The 25894-nt window shown below is 48.2% G+C and overlaps 1 protein-coding gene across 1 annotated transcript in view; it reads right to left on the bottom strand.

The window, feature by feature from the left end:
* The window catches only part of PSMC3 (proteasome 26S subunit, ATPase 3), a 48167-nt gene that overhangs the window by 8072 nt on the left and 14201 nt on the right, over positions 1–25894 (bottom strand). Inside the window, exons 4-11 of the mRNA XM_063944588.1 lie at positions 20805–20909; positions 20222–20284; positions 19899–20036; positions 19673–19816; positions 19451–19599; positions 19163–19259; positions 18896–19041; positions 18273–18354 (exon numbers count right to left, since the gene is read on the bottom strand). Of these exons, the coding sequence (XP_063800658.1) occupies positions 18273–18354; positions 18896–19041; positions 19163–19259; positions 19451–19599; positions 19673–19816; positions 19899–20036; positions 20222–20284; positions 20805–20909 (924 nt within the window). The remainder of the gene's footprint in view (positions 1–18272; positions 18355–18895; positions 19042–19162; positions 19260–19450; positions 19600–19672; positions 19817–19898; positions 20037–20221; positions 20285–20804; positions 20910–25894) is intronic.

Here is a 25894-nt window from a genome sequence, read left to right as displayed (position 1 = left end):
TGTCGAGATGCCATCAGGTCCACCTGAGGATAACCCCATCGCTGAACCAACATGTGAAACACTTCTGGATTTAATGACCATTCGCCTGGGTGAAAATCCCGACGACTGAGATAATCCGCTTCCCAGTTGTCCACTCCCGGAATGAACACGGCCGACAATATCACCTGGTGGCATTCCGCCCAATTGAGGATTCGAGCTACTTCCCGCATTGCCATGCGGCTTCTCGTTCCTCCTTGTTTGTTGATGTATGCGACCGCCGTCGCATTGTCTGACTGCACTTGGACAGGCTGAGAGCGAATCATGTGCACTGCTTGTCGTAGCGCATTGTAAATTGCGCGGAGTTCTAGAACATTTATAGACAGCAATTTCTCGTGATCCGCCCAGAGACCCTGGAGCTGACAATTTTGAATTACCGCTCCCCAACCTCTGAGACTGGCGTCCGTAGTTAGAATTATCCAATTGCAAACTCCGAACCGTCTTCCTGCGGTTAAATTGTGTTCCTTGAGCCACCATAGCAGAGAAACTCTTGCTATTGGTGACAACCTCACTCTGTGGTGAATCTGCAGATGCGAGCCCGACCACTGGGCAAGCACGTTCAGCTGAAATGGACGAGAGTGAAATCTTCCGAACTGAAGCGCCTCGAAAGCTGCCACCATTGTGCCTAACAGGCGAATGCACAAGTGTACCGACACTGTGCGTGGTTTGAGTACTAATTGTACTAGATGGCGTAGCATTTGTACTTTTTGTTGTGGTAGGTAAATCCTTTGATTGACCGTATCGAGAATCATACCTAGGAACTGAAGGCGTTGAGACGGAATCAGATGTGATTTCTTGAAATTTACAATCCAACCGTGGTGAACCAGTACATTGTAAGTTAGCAGCGCATGTTGGGTAAGTATCTGTGGAGACGGAGCTTTGATGAGCAGATCGTCTAAATACGGAACTATTGTCACTCCCAGGGATCTGAGGTGAGCTATCATCACAGACATTACTTTGGTGAATACCCGAGGCGCTGATGACAGGCCAAACGGCAGAGCCTGAAACTGGTAATGGTTCTGGCGTATTGCAAATCGTAAGAATTTCTGATGAGGCTGCCAAATTGGAATGTGTAAGTACGCATCCTTGAGGTCTAGCGCAATCATAAATTCCTTGGTCTCTAACCCCGCAATCACCGACCGTAGAGACTCCATTTTGAATCTGTAGTAAGTTACGTACTGATTGAGGCGCTTTAAGTTCAATATTGGTCTGACTGAGCCATCCGGCTTCGGGACCACAAATAGACTTGAATAATAACCCTGACCCTGTTGGTGTACAGGGACCGGAATCAACACTGCCGAATCCAGTAAGGACTGAATGGCAATTTGCAAAACTGTCCTCTTGTCGTCCGACAGAGGCAAGCCTGTCTTGAAAAACCGCAGAGGCGGCAGACAGTCGAACTCTATTTTGTAACCTTTTAACACTAAATTGCGAATCCAGCCCTCCGCGGATGTGTGGAACCACGCCCCATGGAACGTCTGAAGGCGTGCTCCCACAGTTGGAGAACCGAGATGGGCTGGTAGGCCGTCATGCCACTGGCTTGTCGGTAACCTTAGCGTCTTGGCGAGTTGTGTTGGTTTGATGGAAACCACGTCCTCGACCACGTCTAGCAGGCGTGGCTGATCCTCTGCCACGTCCTCGAAAGGGCTGAGATCTAAAGGATTTGAACGAAGGTCCAGCGTACCTTCTTCTTGGCGCAGGTGGAGGCACTGGTAAGAACACAGACTTACCTCCCGTAGCCTCCTTAATCCATGCGTCCAATTCTGGACCAAACAACTTCTTGCCATCGTAAGGCAACGCCTCTATACTTCGTTTGACCTCTGCCTCCGCTTGATAAGTACGCAGGTAGAGTGCTCTTCGTGCCGTAACTAGCGAAGATGAAATACGAGAAGTGAGCTGACAGACGTCAGTAGACGCTGTACAGAGATACTCTACAGCCTCAATCATTTGATTTACCTGAATTATCAGGTTTTCGTCATGTAAAGCAGATTTGAGTTCTGTAAGCCATATTATGAGCGCCTTAGTGACCCAAATGCCAACCAATCCAGGTCTTAGCATCACACCTGCTGCTACATACATGGATTTTAGCATAGTTTCTATCTTACGATCTGAAGGATCTTTAAGCGTAGTAGCTGATGGCACTGGTATGGTTAATTTCTTGGTAAGCTTTGACACTGAAGAATCAACTATTGGTGGATTCTCCCATGTACACGTTACCGAGTCTGGAAACGGATAACTAGACTTAAATCTGCGAGGTATAGAAAACCGTTTATCTGGATTCTGTCTTGTTTCTACTAACATCTGATTTAGAGAATCCGACACAGGAAAACTTACTGGCGTCTTCCGTCGTTTAGTAAATACGACCTGATCATTGGTGAGAGGCTGCTCAGCTTCAGGAAACCTTAGCGACTGCCGTACCGCTCTGATGAGATCATCAATGCCGGAACTGTTAACATCCTCGCCATCTGACTCCACTTCGCCCTCCTCCCCCTCATCGTGTTCCGTGAGGTCTGGGATGGAATCGTCAGAATGCAACATAGCAGACACTGGAAAATCATAAGACATATGAAAATTATCCCGTTTGCCCAAAATGGATTTGGACCGTACGCAAGGCTGAGACGCCTCCGGTAGTTCTGGCGGTCTCACCCTAGACTCAGATCTTAACGTTTCTCGCTCCAGACGAGCAGCGGTCATTTCTGTCTGAAATTTCTCCAGTACATTTACTAACATACCCCACGGAGGGTCCGGTGAGGAAATTGGTTGCAAAACCGGAGCAGAAATGGTATTCTGAACGGAATCCACAAAACATACGTTACATGTGGTAGATGCATCCGGTAACACACTGCCACATACTTTGCAAATATGCTTTTTAGTTTTTGCTGGTGCCTTACTCATGGCGACAGACAATACAATACACAAAAAACAGACACCTGCACGACTCAGTAAAATAGCAATAAGGTGGCTCTGTATATATATCTGGCCCAGTGCAATACACGTGGCCAGTACTAAGAAATTTGATCCCAAATTCCCACTAACACTCCTGCGCCTTCCGGTGGTGTAGAGATGTAAGGCAGGAACGTTCTGGAATCACAGCAGGAAAACACAGGAAGCATGTTAAAAATGTCTGCCCTGCTAACTTATACATATAATCACCGTGCTGGTACAACTTTCACTGATTATACTGTAACAATCTCCTCTGCTGCTGCAGTATTTCTCTGCGACATTATTATTGTCCCCCCTGTAATGGCTGCCTGCTCTTTTAGCTTATTACAGCGGCAGCGCAGCGTGTGGGCCCCCAGCGGGTATCGTAGAGCGCTATGTGCCTCGTGTGTCCCAGCGGTGGCCTCGTGTATAATAGCGGCGTCAGCTAATCAAGGTAGCGCTGCGGCGGGCTGTAAGAATCGATCAGCGGTGCCTGCACGGAGGTCTGTGACCGAACGTGCGGGCGCCTGAGCGGGGAGAGCCGCGGTGCCCGCACGGAGGTCTGTGGCCGACCGTGCGGGCGCCTGAACGGGGAGAGCCGCGGTGCCCGCACGGAGGTCTGTGGCCGACCGTGCGGGCGCCTGAGCGGGGAGAACCGCGGTCGAACGTGCGGGCGCCTGAGCGGGGAGAGCCGCGGTACCTGCCGGAGGCTGAGAGGGGAGAGCCGCGTAACAATCCCTCTGCCGTCACCAAGCACTATGTCCCCACACGTCGGGGCGGCAGCGGGAGCTGACCGCCCCGTTTCACATACCTTACTCCCGCAGACGTGCGGAGGCTCCGACGGGGCTTTTCAGTAAGCGCCGGCTAGCCAGTGCAGGAGGATGTGAGGGCTGTGAGGGAGCTCTTTCAGAGAGGCCCGACACGCCCGTGCTGCTATCAGCAGCTGCACGATCCCTGACCCTGCCTTTTGGAAGGGGGAAAGGGATGTGTACAAATAGTAGAGAAAATAAAAATAAAAATAAAAGTTTCTTCAACAAAACCGTGACTTCAGGTATTAAGCTGCTACCACGTTCAGCACAGAAAAAACACTGAGTAAGTGCTCAGGGATATGGAGGGGTGGAGTGTTACTAATTTGAATATTCAGTGCTGTTTCCTGCGGAAGCCCGTCCATATCCCAAGAGTACTCCAGTGACCCCTAGTGGATGATAAAGAAAAGCGGATACCACCTTAGGGAGAAACTGGGGACGAGTCCTCAATTCTGCCCTATCCATATGGAAAATCAGATAAGGGCTTTTACATGACAAAGCCGCCAATTCTGACACACGCCTGGCCGAAGCCAAGGCCAATAACATGACCACTTTCCACGTGAGATATTTCAGATCCACAGTTCAAACCAATGTGATTTTAGGAAACTCAACACCACATTGAGATCCCAAGGTGCCACAGGAGGCACAAAAGGGGGCTGAATATGAAGCACTCCTTTTACAAAAGTCTGAACTTCAGGCAGTGAAGCCAGTTCTTTCTGGAAGAAAATCGACAGAGCCGAAATCTGGACCTTAATGGAACCCAATTTTAGGCCCATAGTCACTCCCGACTGTAGGAAGTGCAGAAAACGACCCAGCTGAAATTCCTCTGTAGGGGCCTTCCTGGCCTCACACCACGCAACATATTTTCGCCAAATACGGTGATAATTGTTTGCGGTTACTTCTTTCCTGGCTTTTATCAGCGTAGGAATGACTTCCTCCGGAATGCCCTTTTCCTTTAGGATCCGGAATTCAACCGCCATGCCGTCAAACGCAGCCGCGGTAAGTCTTGGAACAGACAGGGCCCCTGCTGTAGCAGATCCTGTCTGAGCGGTAGAGGCCATGGGTCCTCTGATATCATTTCTTGAAGTTCTGGGTACCAAGCTCTTCTTGGCCAATCCGGAACCACGAGTATCGTTCTTACTCCTCGCCTTCTTATTATTCTCAGTACCTTTGGTATGAGAGGCAGAGGAGGGAACACATAAACCGACTGGTACACCCACGGTGTCACTAGAGCGTCCACAGCTATCGCCTGAGGGTCCCTTGACCTGGCGCAATATCTCTTTAGCTTTTTGTTGAGGCGGGACGCCATCATGTCCACCTGTGGCCTTTCCCAACGGTTTACCAACAGTAGGAAGACTTCTGGATGAAGTCCCCACTCTCCCGGGTGTAGGTCGTGTCTGCTGAGGAAGTTTGCTTCCCAGTTGTCCACTCCCGGAATGAACACTGCTGACAGTGCTAGTACGTGATTTTCCGCCCATCGGAAAATCCTTGTGGCTTCTGCCATCGCCATCCTGCTTCTTGTGCCGCCCTGTCGGTTTACATGGGCGACTGCCGTGATGTTGTCTGATTGGATCAGAACCGGCTGGTTTTGAAGCAGGGGCCTTGTCTGACTTAGGGCATTGTAAATGGCCCTCAGTTCCAGAATATTTATGTGTAGGGACGACTCCTGACTTGACCAAAGTCACTGGAAATTTCTTCCCTGTGCGACTGCGCCCCAGCCTCGAAGGCTGGCATCCGTGGTCACCAGGACCCAGTCCTGTATGCCGAATCTGCGGCCCTCTAGAAGATGAGCACTCTGCAGCCACCACAGTAGAGACACCCTGGTCCTTGGAGACAGGGTTATCAGTTGATGCATCTGAAGATGCGATCCCGACCACTTGTCCAAGAGGTCCCACTGGAAGGTCCTTGCATGGAACCTGCCGAATGGAATTGCTTCGTATGAAGCCACCATTTTCCCCAGGACTCGTGTGCAGTGATGCACCGATACCCGTTTTGGTTTTAGGAGGTCTCTGACTAGAGATGACAGCTCCTTGGCTTTCTCCTGCGGGAGAAACACTTTTTTCTGTTCTGTGTCCAGAATCATCCCCAGGAACAGTAAGCGTGTGGAAGGAACCAGTTGTGACTTTGGAATGTTTAGAATCCAGCCATGCTGTTGTAGCACTTCCCAAAATAGTGCTACTCCGACCAGTAACTGCTCCCTGGACCTCGCCTTTATTAGGAGATCGTCCAAGTACGGGATAATTAAAACTCCCTTTTTTCGAAGGAGTATCATCATTTCTGCCATTACCTTGGTAAACACCCTCGGTGCCGTGGACAGTCCAAACGGTAGTGTCTGGAATTGGTAATGGCAATCCTGTACCACAAATCTGAGGTACTCCTGGTGAGGAAGGTAAATGGGGACATGCAGGTAAGCATCCTTGATGTCCAGGGATACCATGTAATCCCCCTCGTCCAGGCTTGCAATAACCGCCCTGAGCGATTCCATCTTGAACTTGAATCTTTTTATGTATGTGTTCAAGGATTTCAAATTTAAAATGGGTCTCACCGAACCGTCCGGTTTCGGTACCACAAAGAGTGTGGAATAGTAACCCCGTCCTTGTTGAAGTAGGGGTACCTTGACTATCACCTGCTGGGAATACAGCTTGTGAATTGCCTCTAGCACAGCCTCCCTGCCCGAGGGAGTTGTCGGTAAGGCCGATTTGAGGAAACGGCGGGTGGGAGGCGCCTCGAATTCCAGCTTGTACCCCTGAGATACTACTTGAAGGATCCAGGGATCCACCCGTGAGCGAACCCACTGATCGCTGAAATTTTTGAGGCGGCCCCCCACCGTACCTGGCTCCGCCTGTGGAGCCCCACCGTCATGCGGCGGATATGGAAGAAGCGGGAGAGGACTTTTGTTCCTGGGAACCTGCTGTGTGTTGCAGCTTTTTTCCCCTTCCTCTGCCTCTAGACAGAAAGGACCCGCCTTTTCCCCGCCTGTTTTTCTGGGGTCGAAAGGACTGTACCTGATAATACGGCGCTTTCTTAGGCTGTGAGGGGACATGGGGCAAAAATGCTGACTTCCCAGCTGTTGCTGTGGAAACAAGGTCTGAGAGACCATCCCCGAATAACTCCTCTCCCTTATAAGGCAAAACTTCCATGTGCCTTTTAGAATCTGCATCCCCTGTCCACTGCCGAGTCCATAAGCCTCTCCTAGCAGAAATGGACAATGCACTTATTCTAGATGCCGGCCGGCAGATCTCCCTCTGTGCATCTCTCATGTACAAGACAGAGTCTTTTATATGCTCTACGGTTAGCAATATAGTGTCCCTGTCTAGGGTGTCAATATTTTCCGACAGGGAATCTGACCAAGCAGCAGCAGCACTGCACATCCACGCTGAAGCAATAGCTGGTCTCAGTATAACACCAGTGTGTGTATATATAGACTTTAGGATAGCCTCCTGCTTTCTATCAGCAGGTTCCTTTAGGGCGGCCGTATCCGGAGACGGTAGTGCCACCTTTTTAGACAAACGTGTGAGCGCTTTATCCACCCTAGGGGGAGTTTCCCAACGTGACCTATCCTCTGGCGAGAAAGGGAACGCCATTAGTCATTTTTTTGAAATCACCAATTTTTTATTGGGGGAAGCCCACGCTTCTTCACACACTTCATTTAATTCTTCAGATGGGGGAAAAACTATCGGTAGTTTTTTCTCCCCAAACATAATACCCTTTTTTGAGGTACCTGGGTTTATATCAGAAATGTGTAATACCTCTTTCCTTGCCTCAATCATGCAACGAATGGCCCTAGTGGACATTAAATTTGACTCATCGTCGTCGACACTGGTATCAGTATCCGTGTCGACATCTGTGTCTGCCATCTGGGGTAGTGGGCGTTTCAGAGCCCCTGATGGCCTTTGAATTGTCTGGGCAGGCACGAGCTGAGAAGCCGGCTGTCCCGCATTTGGCATGTCGTCAAATTTTTTATGTAAGGAGTCGACACTTGCACGTAATTCCTTCCATAAGTCCATCCACTCAGGTGTCTGCCCCGCAGGGGGTGACATCACATTTATAGGCATCTGCTCCGCCTCCACATAAGCCTCCTCATCAAACATGTCGACACAGCCGTACCGACACACCGCACACACACAGGGAATGCTCTTAAAGGAGACAGGACCCCACAAAAGCCCTTTGGGAAGACAGAGAGAGAGTATGCCAGCACACACCAGAGCGCTATATAATGCAGGGACTAACTGAATTATGTCCCCTTATAGCTGCTATAAGTTATACTGCGCCTAAATTTAGTGCCCCCCCTCTCTTTTTTACCCTTTCTGTAGTGTAGACTGCAGGGGAGAGTCAGGGAGCTTCCTTCCAGCAGAACTGTGAGGGAGAAATGGCGCCAGTGTGCTGAGGGAGATGGCTCCGCCCCTTTTTCGACGGACTTTTCTCCCGCTTTTTTCTGGATTCTGGCAGGGGTAATTACCACATATATAGCCTCTGGGGCTATATATTGTGGTTATTTTGCCAGCCAAGGTGTTTTTATTGCTGCTCAGGGCGCGCCCCCCCCCCCCCCCCAGCGCCCTGCACCCTCAGTGACCGGAGTGTGAAGTGTGCATGAGGAGCAATGGCGCACAGCTGCACCTTGGTGAAGACTGAAGCCTTCTGCCGCCGATTTTCCGGACCATCTTCTTGCTTCTGGCTCTGTAAGGGGGACGGCGGCGCGGCTCCGGGAACGAACATCAAGGACGGGTCCTGCGGTCGATCCCTCTGGAGCTAATGGTGTCCAGTAGCCTAAGAAGCCCAAGCTAGCTGCAAGCAGGTAGGTTCGCTTCTTCTCCCCTTAGTCCCTCGTTGCAGTGAGCCTGTTGCCAGCAGGTCTCACTGTAAAATAAAAAACCTAACATACTTTCTTTCTAGGAGCTCAGGAGAGCCCCTAGTGTGCATCCAGCTCGGCCGGGCACAGAAATCTAACTGAGGTCTGGAGGAGGGGCATAGAGGGAGGAGCCAGCGCACACCAGATAGTACCAAATCTTTCTTATAGAGTGCCCAGTCTCCTGCGGAGCCCGTCTATTTCCCATGGTCCTTACGGAGTCCCCAGCATCCACTAGGACGTCAGAGAAATATTGGGCAATGTAGTGGCGATACTCAGATGTCAGGGAGTCAACATTACTCCTTACCTGGACGATTTGTTGATAAAAGCTCCATCTCCAGAGCTTCTTCAACAGCATCTGCGAACCACCACAGACACTGCAATCTTTCGGATGGATTGTGATTTCCGGAAGTCATCCTTGACTCCCTCTCAGGAGATGATTTTTCTAGGTCTCCTTTTCAACACAAAAAGTCAGAGGGTTTTTCTGCCTCAGGACAAACTCCAGGACCTCCAGTCGAGAGTCCGTTGCCTGTTACAATTACCTTGGGTCTCCATTCTCCGATGTATGCAAGTACTGGGCAAAATGGTAGCGACCTTCGAAGCAGTACCGTATGCAAGGTTTCATGCTCGGGCCCTTCAATCTCAGATATTGGGCTCTTGGAATCAGGCGGGCCCACGTCTGGACTTACAATTGTGTCGCCTGTCGACTCAGATTCGACAGTCTCTTCATTGGTGGCTTCACAGTCCAAATTTAACAAAAGGGGCCCCGTTCACTGTCTGGTCTTGGATGATGATCACCACGGACGCCAGTCTCACCGGTTGGGGGGCAGTGTTTGAAACCCAACATTTCCAGGGTCTCTGGAGCGGTCAGGAATCACGGTTACCAATCAATATTTTGGAGTTGAGAGCAATTCGCTATGCCCTGATTCAGGTACAGACCAGTGTTCAGGGTCACCCGGTACAAATTCAATCAGACAACGCCACGGCGGTGGCTTACATAAACAAGGAGGAACTCGCAGCTGGAGAGCGATGAAGGAGGTTGCACATATACTCCAGTGGGCGGAACGGTGGATTTCGATTATTTCAGCCATTCACATTCCAGGCGTCGACAACTGGGAAGCGGACTACTTAAGCAGTCACACGATACATCCGGGAGAGTGGGAGCTTCATCAAGAAGTCTTTCTAATTCTCGTGTCTCTCTGGGGAACACCCAACATAGACCTCATGGCGTCTCGTCTCAACCGAAAACTACCCCGGTACGGGTCCAGGACTCAGGATCCTCAGGCGGCGCTGATCGATGCATTGACAGCTCCGTGGCAGTTTCAACTGGGATACGTATTTCCACCACTTCCTCTGATACCGAAACTGCTTCAACGCATTCGAAGAGAGGGTCTTCCAGTCATTCTTGTGGCACCAGACTGGCCGCGTCGGCCGTGGTACGCTCTTCTTCGCAGCATGGTGGCCGAAGACCCGTTTCGGCTGCCTCTGAGACCACGATTTAAGTCGTCTGGCTTTGACGGCATGGTTCTTGAATCCGAGATATTAAGAGCTAAGGGGTTCTCTAGGCTAGTGGTAAAAACCATGATTCAAGCTAGAAAACTGGTTACTTCTCGTATTTATCATAGGGTATGGCGTATCTACATAGTTTGGTGTGAGAAGCATGAACTGTCACCACACCTTTTTCGTTTGCCGCGTCTATTGTCCTTCCTTCAGGAGGGATTGACTAAGGGACTTCATTTATCCTCTCTTAAGGGTCAAGTTTCTGCACTGTCGGTACTTTTTCAAAGACGTTTGGCTATTATTCCGGAGGTTCAGACGTTCCTTCAGGGTGTACTCAGAATTCAACCTCCTTTTGTTCCTCCGGTTCCACCCTGGTATTTAAATTTGGTTCTTCGGGCTCTTCAGAAGCCTCCGTTTGAGCCATTAGAACTTGTCGACTTACGTTTTCTTACTCTGAAGGTGGTCTTTCTTTTGCCCATTGCTTCGGCCAGGCGTGTTTTCTGAGTTATCCGCTCTTTTGTGCAGACCGCCTTTGTTGGAGTTTCACAATGATTGAGTGGTTCTTCGTACAAAACCTTCCTTTATACCAAAGGTTGTATCAGCCTTCCATATGAATCAGGACATAGTACTACCGGTGTTTGTTCCTGAGACTTCTGGACGAGATTGTCATTTGGCATCGTTGGATGTTGTTCGAGCCTTGCGCATTTATTTGTCCCGCACAGAGGCTATTCGTCGTACGGATACCTTGTTGATTTTAATTGACGCACCCAAACATGGCTGGCCGGCCTCTAAAAACACGGTGGAACGATGGGTTAAGTCGGCTATTCGACAAGCCTATGTTTCTTCAGCTTTACCTGTTCCTGGTTCGTTGAGGGCTCATTCGACTAGAGCTGTTGGAGCCTCTTGGGCTGTTCGCGGTGGTGTGTCTGTTGAGCAGTTGTGCAGAGCAGCAACTTGGTCTTCCGTGCATACCTTTACCAGGTTTTACCGTTTTCATACTTTTGGTTTGGAGACTGCCTCTGTTGGGCGTGAGATTTTTCGGACGGCTCTGCCGTCTGGTTCTCCCTCCTCTACTTAGCTGGCTTTGGGAAATCCCATCAGTACAGACGCAGCGTCCCCCAGATGGATGACAGAGAAATAGGGATTTTTTGTTGCTTACCGTAAAATCTCTCTCTCTGAGTCCATCTGGGGGACGCTGCGATCCCTCCCATATTTTTGTCTGGTTTATTAGTTGTATTCTGTGCGCCTCTTCTGGCTTTGCTAAACGTTAACTGAGGTGTTGGGCTGGTCAGGCTGGAGATGGGAGGGGTTAGAGGGGGGAGGAGTTTCTTTTGATAGGTTCTGTGCTAAAGCTCCCTCCCTCACACTCTAACCCATCAGTACAGACGCAGCGTCCCCCAGATGGACTCAGAGAAAGATTTTACGGTAAGCAACAAAAAATCCCTATTTTTGAACGGCAATCCCAAATGGCTACAAGTAAAAGGTACCACTGCGCCTGCAAAATGTTTAACATTTAATTGTATGCTGGCCGTCTAAACAAATGAGTCTCTATCATAGCTATTCAAACGCCCATCAGACGCGATCAGATGCCCATTATTTGAGGCATTACTTTGCGCAACTTCCTGAGGTGCAAGAAAAAAATAAGAATTTACTTACCGATAATTCTATTTCTCGTAGTCCGTAGTGGATGCTGGGAGCTCCGTCAGGACCATGGGGAATAGCGGCTCCGCAGGAGACAGGGCACAAAAGTAAAAGCTTTAGGATCAGGTGGTGTGCACTGGCTCCTCCCCCTATGACCCTCCTCCAAGCCTCAGTTAGGATACTGTGCCCGGACGAGCGTACACAATAAGGAAGGATTTTGAATCCCGGGTAAGACTCATACCAGCCACACCAATCACACTGTACAACTTGTGATCTGAACCCAGTTAACAGCATGATAACAGCGGAGCCTCTGAAAAGATGGCTCACAACAATAACAACCCGATTTTTGTAACAATAACTATGTACAAGTATTGCAGACAATCCGCACTTGGGATGGGCGCCCAGCATCCACTACGGACTACGAGAAATAGAATTATCGGTAAGTAAATTCTTATTTTCTCTGACGTCCTAAGTGGATGCTGGGGACTCCGTCAGGACCATGGGGATTATACCAAAGCTCCCAAACGGGCGGGAGAGTGCGGATGACTCTGCAGCACCGAATGAGAGAACTCCAGGTCCTCCTCAGCCAGGGTGTGCCCCTGACCAAGTAGCAGCTCGGCAAAGTTGTAAAGCCGAGACCCCTCGGGCAGCCGCCCAAGATGAGCCCACCTTCCTTGTGGAATGGGCATTTACATATTTTGGCTGTGGCAGTGCTGCCACAGAATGTGCAAGCTGAATTGTACTACACATCCAACTAGCAATCGTCTGCTTAGAAGCAAGAGCACCCAGATTTTTGGGTGCCTACAGGATAACAGCAAGTCAGTTTTCCTTACTCCAGCCGTCCTGGAAACCTATATTTTCAGGGCCCTGACAACATCTAGCAACTTGGAGTCCTCCAAGTCCCTAGTAGCCGCAGGTACCACAATAAACTGGTGCAGGTGAAACGCTGACACCACCTTAGGGAGAAACTGGGGACGAGTCCGCAACTCTGCCCCGTCCGAATGGACAATCAGATATGGGCTTTGTGAGACAAAGCCGCCAATTCTGACACTCGCCTGGCCGAGGCCAGGGCCAACAGCATGGTCACTTTTCATGTGAGATATTTCAAATCCACAGATTTGAGCGGTTTAAACCAATGTGATTTGAGGAATCCCAGAACTACGTTGAGATCCCACAGTGCCACTGGAGGCACAAAAGGGGGTTGTATATGTCCCTTGACAAACTTCTGGACTTCAGGAACTGAAGCCAATTCTTTCTGGAAGAAAATTGACAGGGCCGAAATTTGAACCTTAATGGACCCCAATTTGAGGCCCATAGACACTCCTGTTTTCAGGAAATGCAGGAATCGACCAAGTTGAAATTTCTTCGTGGGGCCTTCCTGGCCTCACACCACGCCACATATTTTCGCCACATGTGGTGATAATGTTGTGCGGTCACCTCCTTCCTGGCTTTGACCAGGGTAGGAATGACCTCTTCCGGAATGCCTTTTTCCCTTAGGATTCGGCGTTCCACCGCCATGCCGTCAAACGCAGCTGCGGTAAGTCTTGGAAACAGACATGGTACTTGCTGAAGCAAGTCCCTTCTTAGCGGCAGAGGCCATGAGTCCTCTGTGAGCATTTCTTGAAGTTCCGGGTACCAAGTCCTTCTTGGCCAATCCGGAGCCACGAGTATAGTTCTTACTCCTCTACGTCTTATAATTCTCAGTACCTTGGGTATGAGAAGCAGAGGAGGGAACACATACACCGACTGGTACACCCACGGTGTTACCAGAAACGTCCACAGCTATTGCCTGATGGTCTCTTGACCTGGCGCAATACCTGTCCAGTTTTTTGTTCAGGCGGGACGCCATCATGTCCACCTTTGGTCTTTCCCAACGGTTCACAATCATGTGGAAGACTTCCCGATGAAGTCCCCACTCTCCCGGGTGGAGGTCGTGCCTGCTGAGGAAGTTTGCTTCCCAGTTGTCCACTCCCGGAATGAACACTGCTGACAGTGCTATCACATGATTTTCCACCCAGCGAAGAATCCTTGCAGTTTCTGCCATTGCCCTCCTGCTTCTTGTGCCGCCCTGTCTGTTTACGTGGGCGACTGCCGTGATGTTGTCCCACTGGATCAATACCGGCTGACCTTGAAGCAGAGGTCTTGCTAAGCTTAGAGCATTGTAAATTGTCCTTAGCTCCAGTATATTTATGTGGAGAGAAGTCTCCAGACTTGATCACACTCCCTGGAAATTTTTTCCCTGTGTGACTGCTCCCCAGCCTCTCAGGCTGGCATCCGTGGTTACCAGGACCCAGTCCTGAATGCCGAATCTGCGGCCCTTTAGTAGATGAGCACTCTGCAGCCACCGCAGAAGAAACACCCTTGTCCTTGGAGACAGGGTTATCCGCTGATGCATCTGAAGATGCGATCCGGACCATTTTTCCAGCAGATCCCACTGAAAAGTTCTTGCGTGAAATCTGCCGAATGGAATCGCTTCGTAAGAAGCCACCATTTTTCCCAGGACCCTTGTGCAATGATGCACTGACACTTTTCCTGGTTTTAGGAGGTTCCTGACTAGCTCGGATAACTCCCTGGCTTTCTTCTCCGGGAGAAACACCCTTTTCTGGACTGTGTCCAGAATCATCCCTAGGAACAGCAGACGTGTCGTCGGAAACAGCTGCGATTTTGGAATATTTAGAATCCACCCGTGCTGTCGTAGAACTACTTGAGATAGTGCTACTCCGACCTCCAACTGTTCTCTGGACCTTGCCCTTATCAGGCGATCGTCCATTTTCTTTGAAGAAGAATCATCATTTCGGCCATTACCTTGGTAAAGACCCGGGGTGCCGTGGACAATCCAAACGGCAGCGTCTGAAACTGATAGTGACAGTTCTGTACCACGAACCTGAGGTACCCTTGGTGAGAAGGGCAAATTGGGACATGGAGGTAAGCATCCCTGATGTCCAGGGACACCATATAGTCCCCTTCTTCCTGGTTCGCTATCACTGCTCTGAGTGACTCCATCTTGATTTGAACCTTTGTATGTAAGTGTTCAAATATTTCAGATTTAGAATAGGTCTCACCGAGCCGTCTGGCTTCAGTACCACAATATAGTGTGGAATAATACCCCTTTCCTTGTTGTAGGAGGGGTACTTTGATTATCACCTGCTGGGAATACAGCTTGTGAAATGTTTCCAATACTGCCTCCCTGTCGGAGGGAGACGTTGGTAAAGCAAACTTCAGGAACCTGCGAGGGGGAGACGTCTCGAATTTCCAATCTGTACCCCTGGGATACTACTTGTAGGATCCAGGGGTCCACTTGCGAGTGAGCCCACTGCGTGCTGAAACTCTTGAGACGACCCCCCACCGCACCTGTTTGTACGGCCCCAGCGTCATGCTGAGGACTTGGCAGAAGCGGTGGAGGGCTTCTGTTCCTGGGAATGGGCTGCCTGCTGCTGTCTTCTTCCCTTTCCTCTATCCCTGGTCAGATATGACTGGCCTTTTGCCCACTTGCCCTTATCGGGACGAAAGGACTGAGGCTGAAAAGACGATGTCTTTTTCTGCTGAGATGTGACTTGGGGTAAAAAAGGTGGATTTTCCAGCTGTTGCCGTGGCCACCAGGTCCGATGGACCGACCCCAAATAACTCCTCCCCTTTATACGGCAATACTTCCATGTGCCGTTTGGAATCTGCATCACCTGACCACTGTCGTGTCCATAAACATCTTCTGGCAGATATGGACATCGCACTTACTCTTGATGCCAGAGTGCAAATATCCCTCTGTGCATCTCGCATATATAGAAATGCATCCTTTAAATGCTCTATAGTCAATAAAATACTGTCCCTGTCAAGGGTATCAATATTTTCAGTCAGGGAATCCGACCAAGCCACCCCAGCGCTGCCCATCCATGCTGAGGCGATCGCTGGTCGCAGTATAACACCAGTATGTGTGTATATACTTTTTAGGATATTTTCCAGCCTCCTATCAGTTGGCTCCTTGAGGGCGGCCGTATCTGGAGACGGTAACGCCACTTGTTTTGATAAGCGTGTGAGCGCCTTATCCACCCTAAGGGGTGTTTCCCAACGCGCCATAACTTCTGGCGGGAAAGGGTATACCGCCAATAATTTTCTATCGGGGGAAACCCACGCATCATCACACACTTCATTTAATTTATCTGATTCAGGAAAAACCACAGGTAGTTTTTTCACACCCCACATAATACCCTTTTTTGTGGTACTTGTAGTATCAGAAATATGCAACACCTCCTTCATTGCCCTTAACATGTAACGTGTGGCCCTAAAGGAAAATACGTTTGTTTCTTCACCGTCGACACTGGAGTCAGTGTCCCTGTCTGTGTCTGTGTCGACCGACTGAGGTAAATGGGCGTTTTAAAGTCCCTGACGGTGTTTGAGACGCCTGGACAGGTACTAATTTGTTTGCCGGCCGTCTCATGTCGTCAACCGACCTTGCAGCGTGTTGACATTATCACGTAATTCCCTAAATACGCCATCCATTCCGGTGTCGACTCCCTAGAGAGTGACATCACCATTACAGGCAATTGCTCCGCCTCCTCACCAACATCGTCCTCATACATGTCGACACACACGTACCGACACCCAGCACACACACAGGGAATGCTCTGATAGAGGACAGGACCCCACTAGCCCTTTGGGGAGACAGAGGGAGAGTTTGCCAGCACACACCAAAACGCTATAATTATACAGGGACAACCTTTATATAAGTGTTTTCCACTTATAGCATCTTAATATATAATCATATCGCCAAATAAGTGCCCCCCCTCTCTGTTTTAACCCTGTTTCTGTAGTGCAGTGCAGGGGAGAGCCTGGGAGCCTTCCCACCAGCAGTTCTGTGAGGGAAAATGGCGCTGTGTGCTGAGGAGAATAGGCCCCGCCCCCTTTTCGGCGGGCTTCTTCTCCCGTTTTTCTGACAACCTGGCAGGGGTTAAATACATCCATATAGCCCCAGAGGCTATATGTGATGTATTTTTAGCCAGTATAGGTACTTTCATTGCTGCCCAGGGCGCCCCCCCCCAGCGCCCTGCACCCTCAGTGACCGTTGGTGTGAAGTGTGCTGAGAGCAATGGCGCACAGCTGCAGTGCTGTGCGCTACCTCATGAAGACTGAGAAGTCTTCAGCCGCCGATTTCTGGACCTCTTCTCTCTTCAGCATCTGCAAGGGGGTCGGCGGCGCGGCTCCGGTGACCCATCCAGGCTGTACCTGTGATCGTCCCTCTGGAGCTAGTGTCCAGTAGCCTAAGAAGCCAATCCATCCTGCACGCAGGTGAGTTCACTTCTTCTCCCCTAAGTCCCTCGTTGCAGTGAGCCTGTTGCCAGCAGGACTCACTGAAAATAAAAAACCTAATAAAACTTTTACTCTAAGCAGCTCTTTAGGAGAGCCACCTAGATTGCACCCTTCTCGGCCGGGCACAAAAACCTAACTGAGGCTTGGAGGAGGGTCATAGGGGGAGGAGCCAGTGCACACCACCTGATCCTAAAGCTTTTACTTTTGTGCCCTGTCTCCTGCGGAGCCGCTATTCCCCATGGTCCTGACGGAGTCCCCAGCATCCACTTAGGACGTCAGAGAAAAATGTGTAAGAAGTCCGTAGTTTGAGCACCGAAAACGTCACTTTAGATGCCCAAACAAGAACTTTAGACAGGTTTAACCCGGTGCTTTAAGGTCTAATGGGTGCCTGAACGGAGAAGCAATTGAATTGCTTCGCCAGGTGCCCATTTGTATAGATGCCTTCCACAATTAAATCGCTCCCCAAACTGTTTTCAAAGAGGTTCTATCATGAAGTCTAGGATCCTTTTAATGATACGACAAAAATAGGTCAAAGCTCCTAATATTATATGTTAGTTATTGTTATGTAAACCGCATGTACTGGTAATAACAGACTTTTTTACAAATTACAAAGACACAAGTCATGGAGACGGAGGGAAAAGAGGTAGTGATAACTGCAAACCCACACACAAATCAAACACATTTCTGCATCATTTTATACAAACAAAATACAAAAGTACTTTCTACAGATGTGTCCTCTTACATCCTTGCTGCAGTCACGCTAAACAGCCCTTGAAGTCACGCCGTGGCAGGACTCCGTAGCGCTGTGCATCCTTTTTTTCAGTTTTTTTAAAATGATATGCAGTGTGAAATACCGACTCTATCTGCATCAGAAATGCCACGTTACAGTGTTTTCCAGGAAAACACTGTAGCATAGCATTTTCTATGCAAATACAGTCGCAGCAACAAACAGAACATAGGCATGCAGCATACCATTTTAATCAGCAGAAGCTGCTTGTGCGTCCTATTACATTACTGTTCGTCTAAGACGCATTTTCGTGAGGAAAAACAAAAAAGACGCTCGGCGCTACAGAGTCCCACATCACTCACACGTTGTGAAACGCGACTTGTAGCACACGGATAAAAGATGTAAGAGGACACATCTGTATAAAGAAGTTTTAAATATAGATGATAGGCCACGTTAAATGAAAGCTTAATCCACTATTCAACACGGTACTCACCGCCTCCACACATACTGCTTTACACTGTGCCCCATTGAAGTCATCAGTACAGCGCGCAAGCTCCTCATAGTTGACGTCAGGACTGTATCAGATAGAAAGGAAAAGCTTAGTACAGCGCTGCTGTTTGAACTAAGGATTTACCTGCCTAGCAGAAAAAGTATTCTGTTTTAGGAGGAGACTGGCCATGCTTCTAAGGTTATTTATTGAAAGGTGATGATAATCTCTCAGTACAATTGTCAGGGGACCTCTGGAGGTGATAAAGGCCTTATGGGGAAGAGATGTCAAGCCACATCATCTGAACTCTCCGGTGAACTTTAGAAAAAATTATTTATTTACCAGCAGCTTAACTAAACCTAGGTAAAGGCATAACACACATTTGTCTATAAACATCCTATAATACTTATATTAAACACGAACAATAGGTTACAGAAAGGATAGACACACTACAATGTTGATATATCAGTAAGAGCCTAAAACATTAAAACGGTCAATAGGCAACATTAGCAACAGCGCCACCACCTGGCCCGAGAGGTAAAGGGTGCAAAGATGGGAAAGGAAGGGCAGTTAGGTAAAATATTCATCACGTAAACTCATCAAGTTGCCAGTTCCACAGTTTAACATACCTCACATTCATCTTGCGGGAGTGGATCTGCATGATACGGGCTCGGGCCTCTTCATTGGGCATGGGGAACTCAATCTTACGATCCAAACGCCCTGAACGGAGCAGTGCAGGATCCAGAATGTCCACACGGTTAGTAGCAGCAATTACCTGCACAACAAGATGGGAGTAAAGGTAATTAATGCACCCATAAAAGACTTGTCACTTATAGAAAACAAATACAAAAGCAGTATAATGGAATAAGGTATAAAGAAACAAGTCTGTACTGTACCTTCACTTGGGTGTTGGGCTGAAAGCCATCCAGCTGGTTTAGAAGCTCCAACATAGTCCTCTGTACCTCTCTGTCTCCTGCCTTCTCACTGTCAAATCTGAAAAGACAAAGTAGCCCAAACTTAAAAGAAACAAATTCTATCAGAGACAAAGTATATGCATTTTTGATGACAGATTTTAGTCTAATACCATGAAATGTTACTATCGGACATCAACCAAATAATGTCAGATAGTTGTTACAAGGGAATTTCACTTAAGTCTCCCCACCTACTCCACTTTCAAAACTAACCTTTTTGTTCCAATAGCATCTAGTTCATCAATAAAAATGATGGATGGAGCCTTCTCCTTGGCCAGTGCAAAAGCGTCCCGGACAAGCTTGGCCCCATCTCCGATGAACATCTGAACTAACTGAGGTCCAGCGAGCTTCAGGAAAGTGGCCTGAAAGAAGAAGCGTTAATATTTAATTCTTCCTTCACCCCCACTGCCTGCGCTTTCAACCCTCATGACCTACCTTAGTCTGTGCAGCACATGCTCTGGCCAAGAGTGTCTTCCCAGTTCCAGGAGGCCCATACATGAGCACACCTTTTGGGGGCTGAATTCCCAAATTTTCAAATTTCTCCTTGTGGTTCATGGGTAGAACAATGGCTTCTACCAGCTAAATGAAAAACTCGACTCAATTATATAGAAAACAACAAAAACCCATCACTGCTATACAAGACAAATGTCCTAATCCCCACCTCCTGGATCTGTTTATCTAGACCTCCAATATCACTGTACTGCTCGGTCGGCCTTTCATCCACCTCCATAGCCTTCACACGGGAATCATATTCTGTTGGGAGGGTCTCCAAAATGAGGTAGGAGTCCTTGTTCACACCCTGCCAGGAACCAAGGTCACAATTTAAACATGAATTACACATCACTGATGAGCAACAAAACAGATTTAAGCCAGTATTACTACGTAATACAGGTCCTAAATAAGGAATTTTTCACAGTAGGCATTTCTATAGTTTGGAGTTTAAGTGCAGTTTCCCACAAGAATGCACACTACACCAGTACTCACCACAAGATCGCCAGGCTTCAGCTTCTCTGCATCGACCAAACCAATCACTGGCAGGAAGTACGTCTGGAGAGGAAAGAGACATTACTGCAATGCATGGTATATAGCTAGGCAACCACAGAATCACTTAAGTATAGTACTGAATGGATGTACATGGATACCATGCAGGTTCTGCGAGAAGGCACGTGGAGCTATTTCTCATACATTGACCTGTATATCTGAATACAGATTTTGTTTTACACTAATCCAAATGATCTGTACCTGTGACAGAATCCTTCAACCGTTTCTCAGCCCCCTGATGCAATGTCTAGTGCTATATAACCCATATTAAATAGAGGGCATCATAAAAATAAAACTAGCTCAGTTTGAGCACAGGTCAGATTAACCAAATAAAACATCTGTAAAAGGAATAGAGAAAACATGGAAGGTACAAACAGAAATGATCACTTTCCAAGAAAGGATAAATAACTCTACTTACGTTTGTAATGTTTATTACTATAAGTAATTAATACCCAGGGTTTGCTATTTTGTAAAATATTAGTCCTATACTCATTCTTATAGTACATGTGGGAATGTATGTTGTTACCTGTCGGGTGGATGTTTTTATAACTGCACATTTTCCCTTCCTCTGAGAGTCTAGGTCAATATTGGCGCCATCTTCTTCTTGGTCATTGGGATCAACATCTAGCAGCTGAAAAATGAAAATGTAAAATGAGCCCATGTGGCACTAGCTTAGATGTAAGCTAAAACACGCACTTGCCTGCCTTGCTTATACGGAGCGGGACAGCTGTTTGAGTGTAACACGATGCAAACTGTAGGTCAAACACCAGGCACCTACTTCCACTTCCCACCATGGGGGCGATTCAATTCAGTACAATATGAACAGCGCTGGGAAGGAGGTCCCGGAGCTATTCAATTGTCCCCATCGCACCCTGCACTTAGTCGGGAGATGCGGTTACTGTGCCTTAAGCTGTGTCTATAGTCGCAGTAACCAGCATTCTCCGACTTAAATGCTGGCAGCAATTGTGTTTGCGCACCCGCTACGGCAGAAACATCATCGCAGCACCAGTTTAGTCGGCTTTCTGCTCGCAACTCAGGAGGGGTGTGAGCAAAAATCCACTAGTCGGGCTTAACAGAGCGGTCAATTGAATAACTCTAGGACCCCTTCCTGTAGCTATTCATATTACGCTGAATTATAATTTTATTTATATAGCGCTCTTTCTCCAATAGGACTCAAGGCGCTTAGCAAATACATAGCATAATATAGTACAGAGAATAATGAAGTACAGAACAGCTTTTAATAAAATACAGAAGCATGTAGATGCTAAAGGGACATTATGGAAATGCTTGAGTAAACAGAAAAGTCTTGAGTCTACTTTTGAAGGATTCTATAGTTGGGGCCTCTCGCACTGTGCGGGGAAGAGAGTTCCACAGAGTCGGAGCCACCTGACTAAAAGCTCGACCCCCAGATGAATTACTGGAGATTCTAGGTACTGCTTCATCTACAGATCGCAGTAATCGAGTGGGGCAGTATGGGATCAGAAGCTGCTTCAGGTACCTTGAGCCCTGGTCATGTAGGGCTCTGAAACTCAGTAAGCCAATCTTGAAGATGATTCGCCATCTTACAGGCAGCCCGTGAAGGGAGTAGAGGATGGGTGTTATGTGGCTAGAACGGGGCTGGTTGGTTAACAGCCTGGCAGCTGTGTTTTGCACCAGCTGTAAGCGGTGCAATTCTTTTGCTGGGAGACCAAGGTAGAGGGCATTACGTTAGTCTAATTGAGATGATACAAATGCATGTATGACTTTTTGCATATCATCTGAGGGAATTAAGTGCTTGATTCTGGCTATGTTCCTCAGCAGAAAGAATGAAGATGTGATTGTGGCTGATGTCTGATGTTTAATTGTCAAGCCACCATCCAGGAATGTAATCACCTCTTATATCCCCAGCTATTTAGTTATTCAATTTTAACCAAATGTTATTTTAACAACCATACAATAGACTGTATTATAGAACTAACAGGACAATATTCAATTGATTAGCGCGCCCGATGTCCCGTTTCAAGTGACAGGAGACTGGGGGGCAATACTCAATTGACCTTTATCACCCTGATCACTCCCATATCGATTGGGTTTAGCCACGTAAAGTGGCTAAACCCGACCAAAGTGCTGGATGTGATCATGTAAAGTGCCATTTGGCACCCCAAGTGGATCACTTTTCGCGTATTGTGGGCTGCGTGCTGAAATGCAGAACCCGGCAGCCATCGCGCCCGCACAGAGCAACATTTGAATTCTGCCCATAAAGTGTAATCTGCAATAGAAACGGATAAGCCAGCGTCTGTTAAAACAAAACACATTGATCTAATAGCAGTGCAGCCGGTGGTGTACCTTGCTTGGACAGTGATTTCCTCCAGTAAAGCATTTTCCTGGTAATACTGGCAGTGATCAGATCAGCGTTCAGTATGGATATAGAGTGCACATTTCCTGATCTAAACCCCACACTCACAAGCAGTCACTGTGCAACTGTAATGAGCAGCCACCATCACTGCTGACATGGGCAACACACACCGGACTCTACAGCTATAGTAGTAACATCACTGCTCCCATAAAAGTGCAACTTCAAAGGTCTCAAATTAATGAGCTACATATATCATGTAGGTCGCCGGCTTTAATACTTTCAACCCTACTTACCTCTATTCTGGGTCTGCGGTTACCTAATTGGCCCTGAGGTCACAACATCTCAGGTCAGGGCTGAATGGGAGACAGGACTTTGCGCGTCTAAGAACAGCAGAGCTGTATAAATCATAGTAACCTGGCAGGGCATATGTACGTGACTGCAGAGCCTAGAAACACTGAAATGGAATACATATATTTTTCCTACAGCGGGATCCCGGCCACCAGCATGTCGGCAGTGGGGTGAGTGCTAGAAAGTCCCTTGCGGGCTCACTGCACTCGCCATGCTGCAAGTGTCCACTAACAGAGGGGGAAAAAGCCTGTAGCGCTGGTATTCCGGAGGCAGGATTTCACCGCCTGTCGGGATTCCGGCCGCCTTTCCACTGAAATATTATATAATAATGATCAAATGCATTAGTACATAAATAACAGACACGTTATAATAAGAATTTACTTACCGATAATTCTATTTCTCGGAGTCCGTAGTGGATGCTGGGGTTCCTGAAAGGACCATGGGGAATAGCGGCTCCGCAGGAGACAGGGCACAAAAAGTAAAGCTTTAGGATCAGGTGGTGTGCACTGGCTCCTCCCCCCATGACCCTCCTCCAAGCCAGTTAGGTACTGTGCCCGGACGAGCGTACACAATAAGGGAGGAATTTTGAATCCCGGGTAAGACTCCTACCAGCCACACCAATCACACCGTACAACTTGTGATCTAAACCCAGTTAACAGTATGATAACAGCGGAGCCTCTGAAAAGATGGCTCACAACAATAATAACCCGATTTTTGTAACTATGTACAAGTATTGCAGATAATCCGCACTTGGGATGGGCGCCCAGCATCCACTACGGACTCCGAGAAATAGAATTATCGGTAAGTAAATTCTTATTTTCTCTATCGTCCTAGTGGATGCTGGGGTTCCTGAAAGGACCATGGGGATTATACCAAAGCTCCCAAACGGGCGGGAGAGTGCGGATGACTCTGCAGCACCGAATGAGAGAACTCCAGGTCCTCTTTTGCCAGGATATCAAATTTGTAGAATTTTACAAACGTGTTCTCCCCTGACCACGTAGCTGCTCGGCAGAGTTGTAATGCCGAGACCTCTCGGGCAGCCGCCCAAGATGAGCCCACCTTCCTTGTGGAATGGGCCTTAACCGATTTAGACTGTGGCAGGCCTGTCTCAGAATGTGCAAGTTGAATTGTGTTACAAATCCAACGAGCAATCGCCTGCTTAGAAGCAGGCGCACCCAACTTGTTGGGTGCATACAGTATAAACAGCGAGTCAGATTTTCAGACTCCAGCTGTCCTGGAACATATTTTCAGGGCCCTGACAACTCCTAGCAACTTGGAGTCCTCCAAGTCCCTAGTAGGTGCAAGGCACCACAATAAGCTGGTTCAGGTGAAACACTGACACCACCTTAGGGAGAGAACTGGGGACGAGTCCGCAGCTCTGCCCTGTCCGAATGGACAAACAGATATGGGCTTTTTTTTTTTTTTTTTTTTTGAGAAAAAAACCACCAATTTGACACTCGCCTGGTCCAGGCCAGGGCCAAGAGCATGGTCACTTTTTATGTGAGATGCTTCAAATCCACATATTTGACTGGTTTTAAACCAATGTGATTTGAGGAATCCCAGAACTACGTTGAGATCCCACAGTGCCACTGGAGGCACAAAAAAGGGGTTTGTATATGCAATACTCCCTTGACAAACTTCTGGACTTCAGGAACTGAAGCCAATTCTTTCTGGAAGAAAATTTACAGGGCCGAATTTGAACCTTAATGGACCCCAATTTGAGGCCCATAGACACTCCTGTTTGCAGGAAATGCAGGAAACGACCGAGTTGAAATTTCTTTGTGGGGCCTTCCTGGCCTCACACCACGCAACATATTTTCGCCACACGTGGTGATAATGTTGTGCGGTCACCTCCTTTCTGGCTTTGACCAGGGTAGGAATGACCTCTTCCGGAATGCCTTTTTTCCCTTAGGATCCGGCTTTCCATCGCCATGCCGACAAACGCAGCTGCGGTAAGTCTTGGAACAGACATGGTACTTGCTGAAGCAAGTCCCTTCTTAGCGGCAGAGGCCATAAGACCTCTGTAAGCATCTCGTGAAGTTCCGGGTACCAAGTCCTTCTTGGCCAATCCGGAGCCATGAGTATAGTTCTTACTCCTCTACGTCTTATAATTCTCAGCACCTTAGGTATGAGAAGCAGAGGAGGGAACACATACACCGACTGGTACACCCACGGTGTTACCAGAACGTCCACATCTATTGCCTGAGGGTCTCTTGACCTGGCGCAATACCTGTCCCGTTTTTTGTTCAGACGGGACGCCATCATGTCCACCTTTGGTATTTCCCAACGGTTTACAATCATGTGGAAAAAACTTCTCAATGAAGTTTCCACTCTCCCGGGTGGAGGTCGTGCTGAGGAAGTCTGCTTCCCAGTTTCCATTCCCGGGATGAAAAACTGCTGACAGTGTTATCACATGATTTTCCGCCCAGCGAAAAGTCCTTGCAGTTTCTGCCATTGCCCTCCTGCTTCTTGTGTCGCCCTGTCTGTTTACGTGGGCGACTGCCGTGATGTTTTTCCCACTGGATCAATACCGGCTGACCTTGAAGCAGAGGTCTTGCTAAGCTTAGAGCATTATAAATTTACCCTTAGCTCCAGTATATTTATGTGGAGAAAAGTCTCCATACTTGATCACACTCCCTGAAAATTTTTTCCTTGTGTGACTGCTCCCCAGCCTCTCAGGCTGGGCTCCGTGGTTACCAGCATCCAATCCTGAATGCCGAATCTGCTGCCCTCTAGAAGATGAGCACTCTATAACCACCACAGGAGAGACACCCTTGTCCTTGGATATTGGGTTATCCGCTGATGCATCTGAAGATGCGATCCGGACCATTTGTCCAGCAGATCCCACTGAAAAGTTCTTACGTGAAATCTGCCGAATGGAATTGCTTCGTAGGAAGCCACCATTTTTACCAGGACCCTTGTGCAATGATGCA

This window comes from Pseudophryne corroboree, chromosome 11 (genome assembly GCF_028390025.1).
Source record: "Pseudophryne corroboree isolate aPseCor3 chromosome 11, aPseCor3.hap2, whole genome shotgun sequence".
NCBI lineage: Eukaryota > Metazoa > Chordata > Amphibia > Anura > Myobatrachidae > Pseudophryne > Pseudophryne corroboree.
This window is presented reverse-complemented; position numbering and strand designations above follow the sequence as displayed.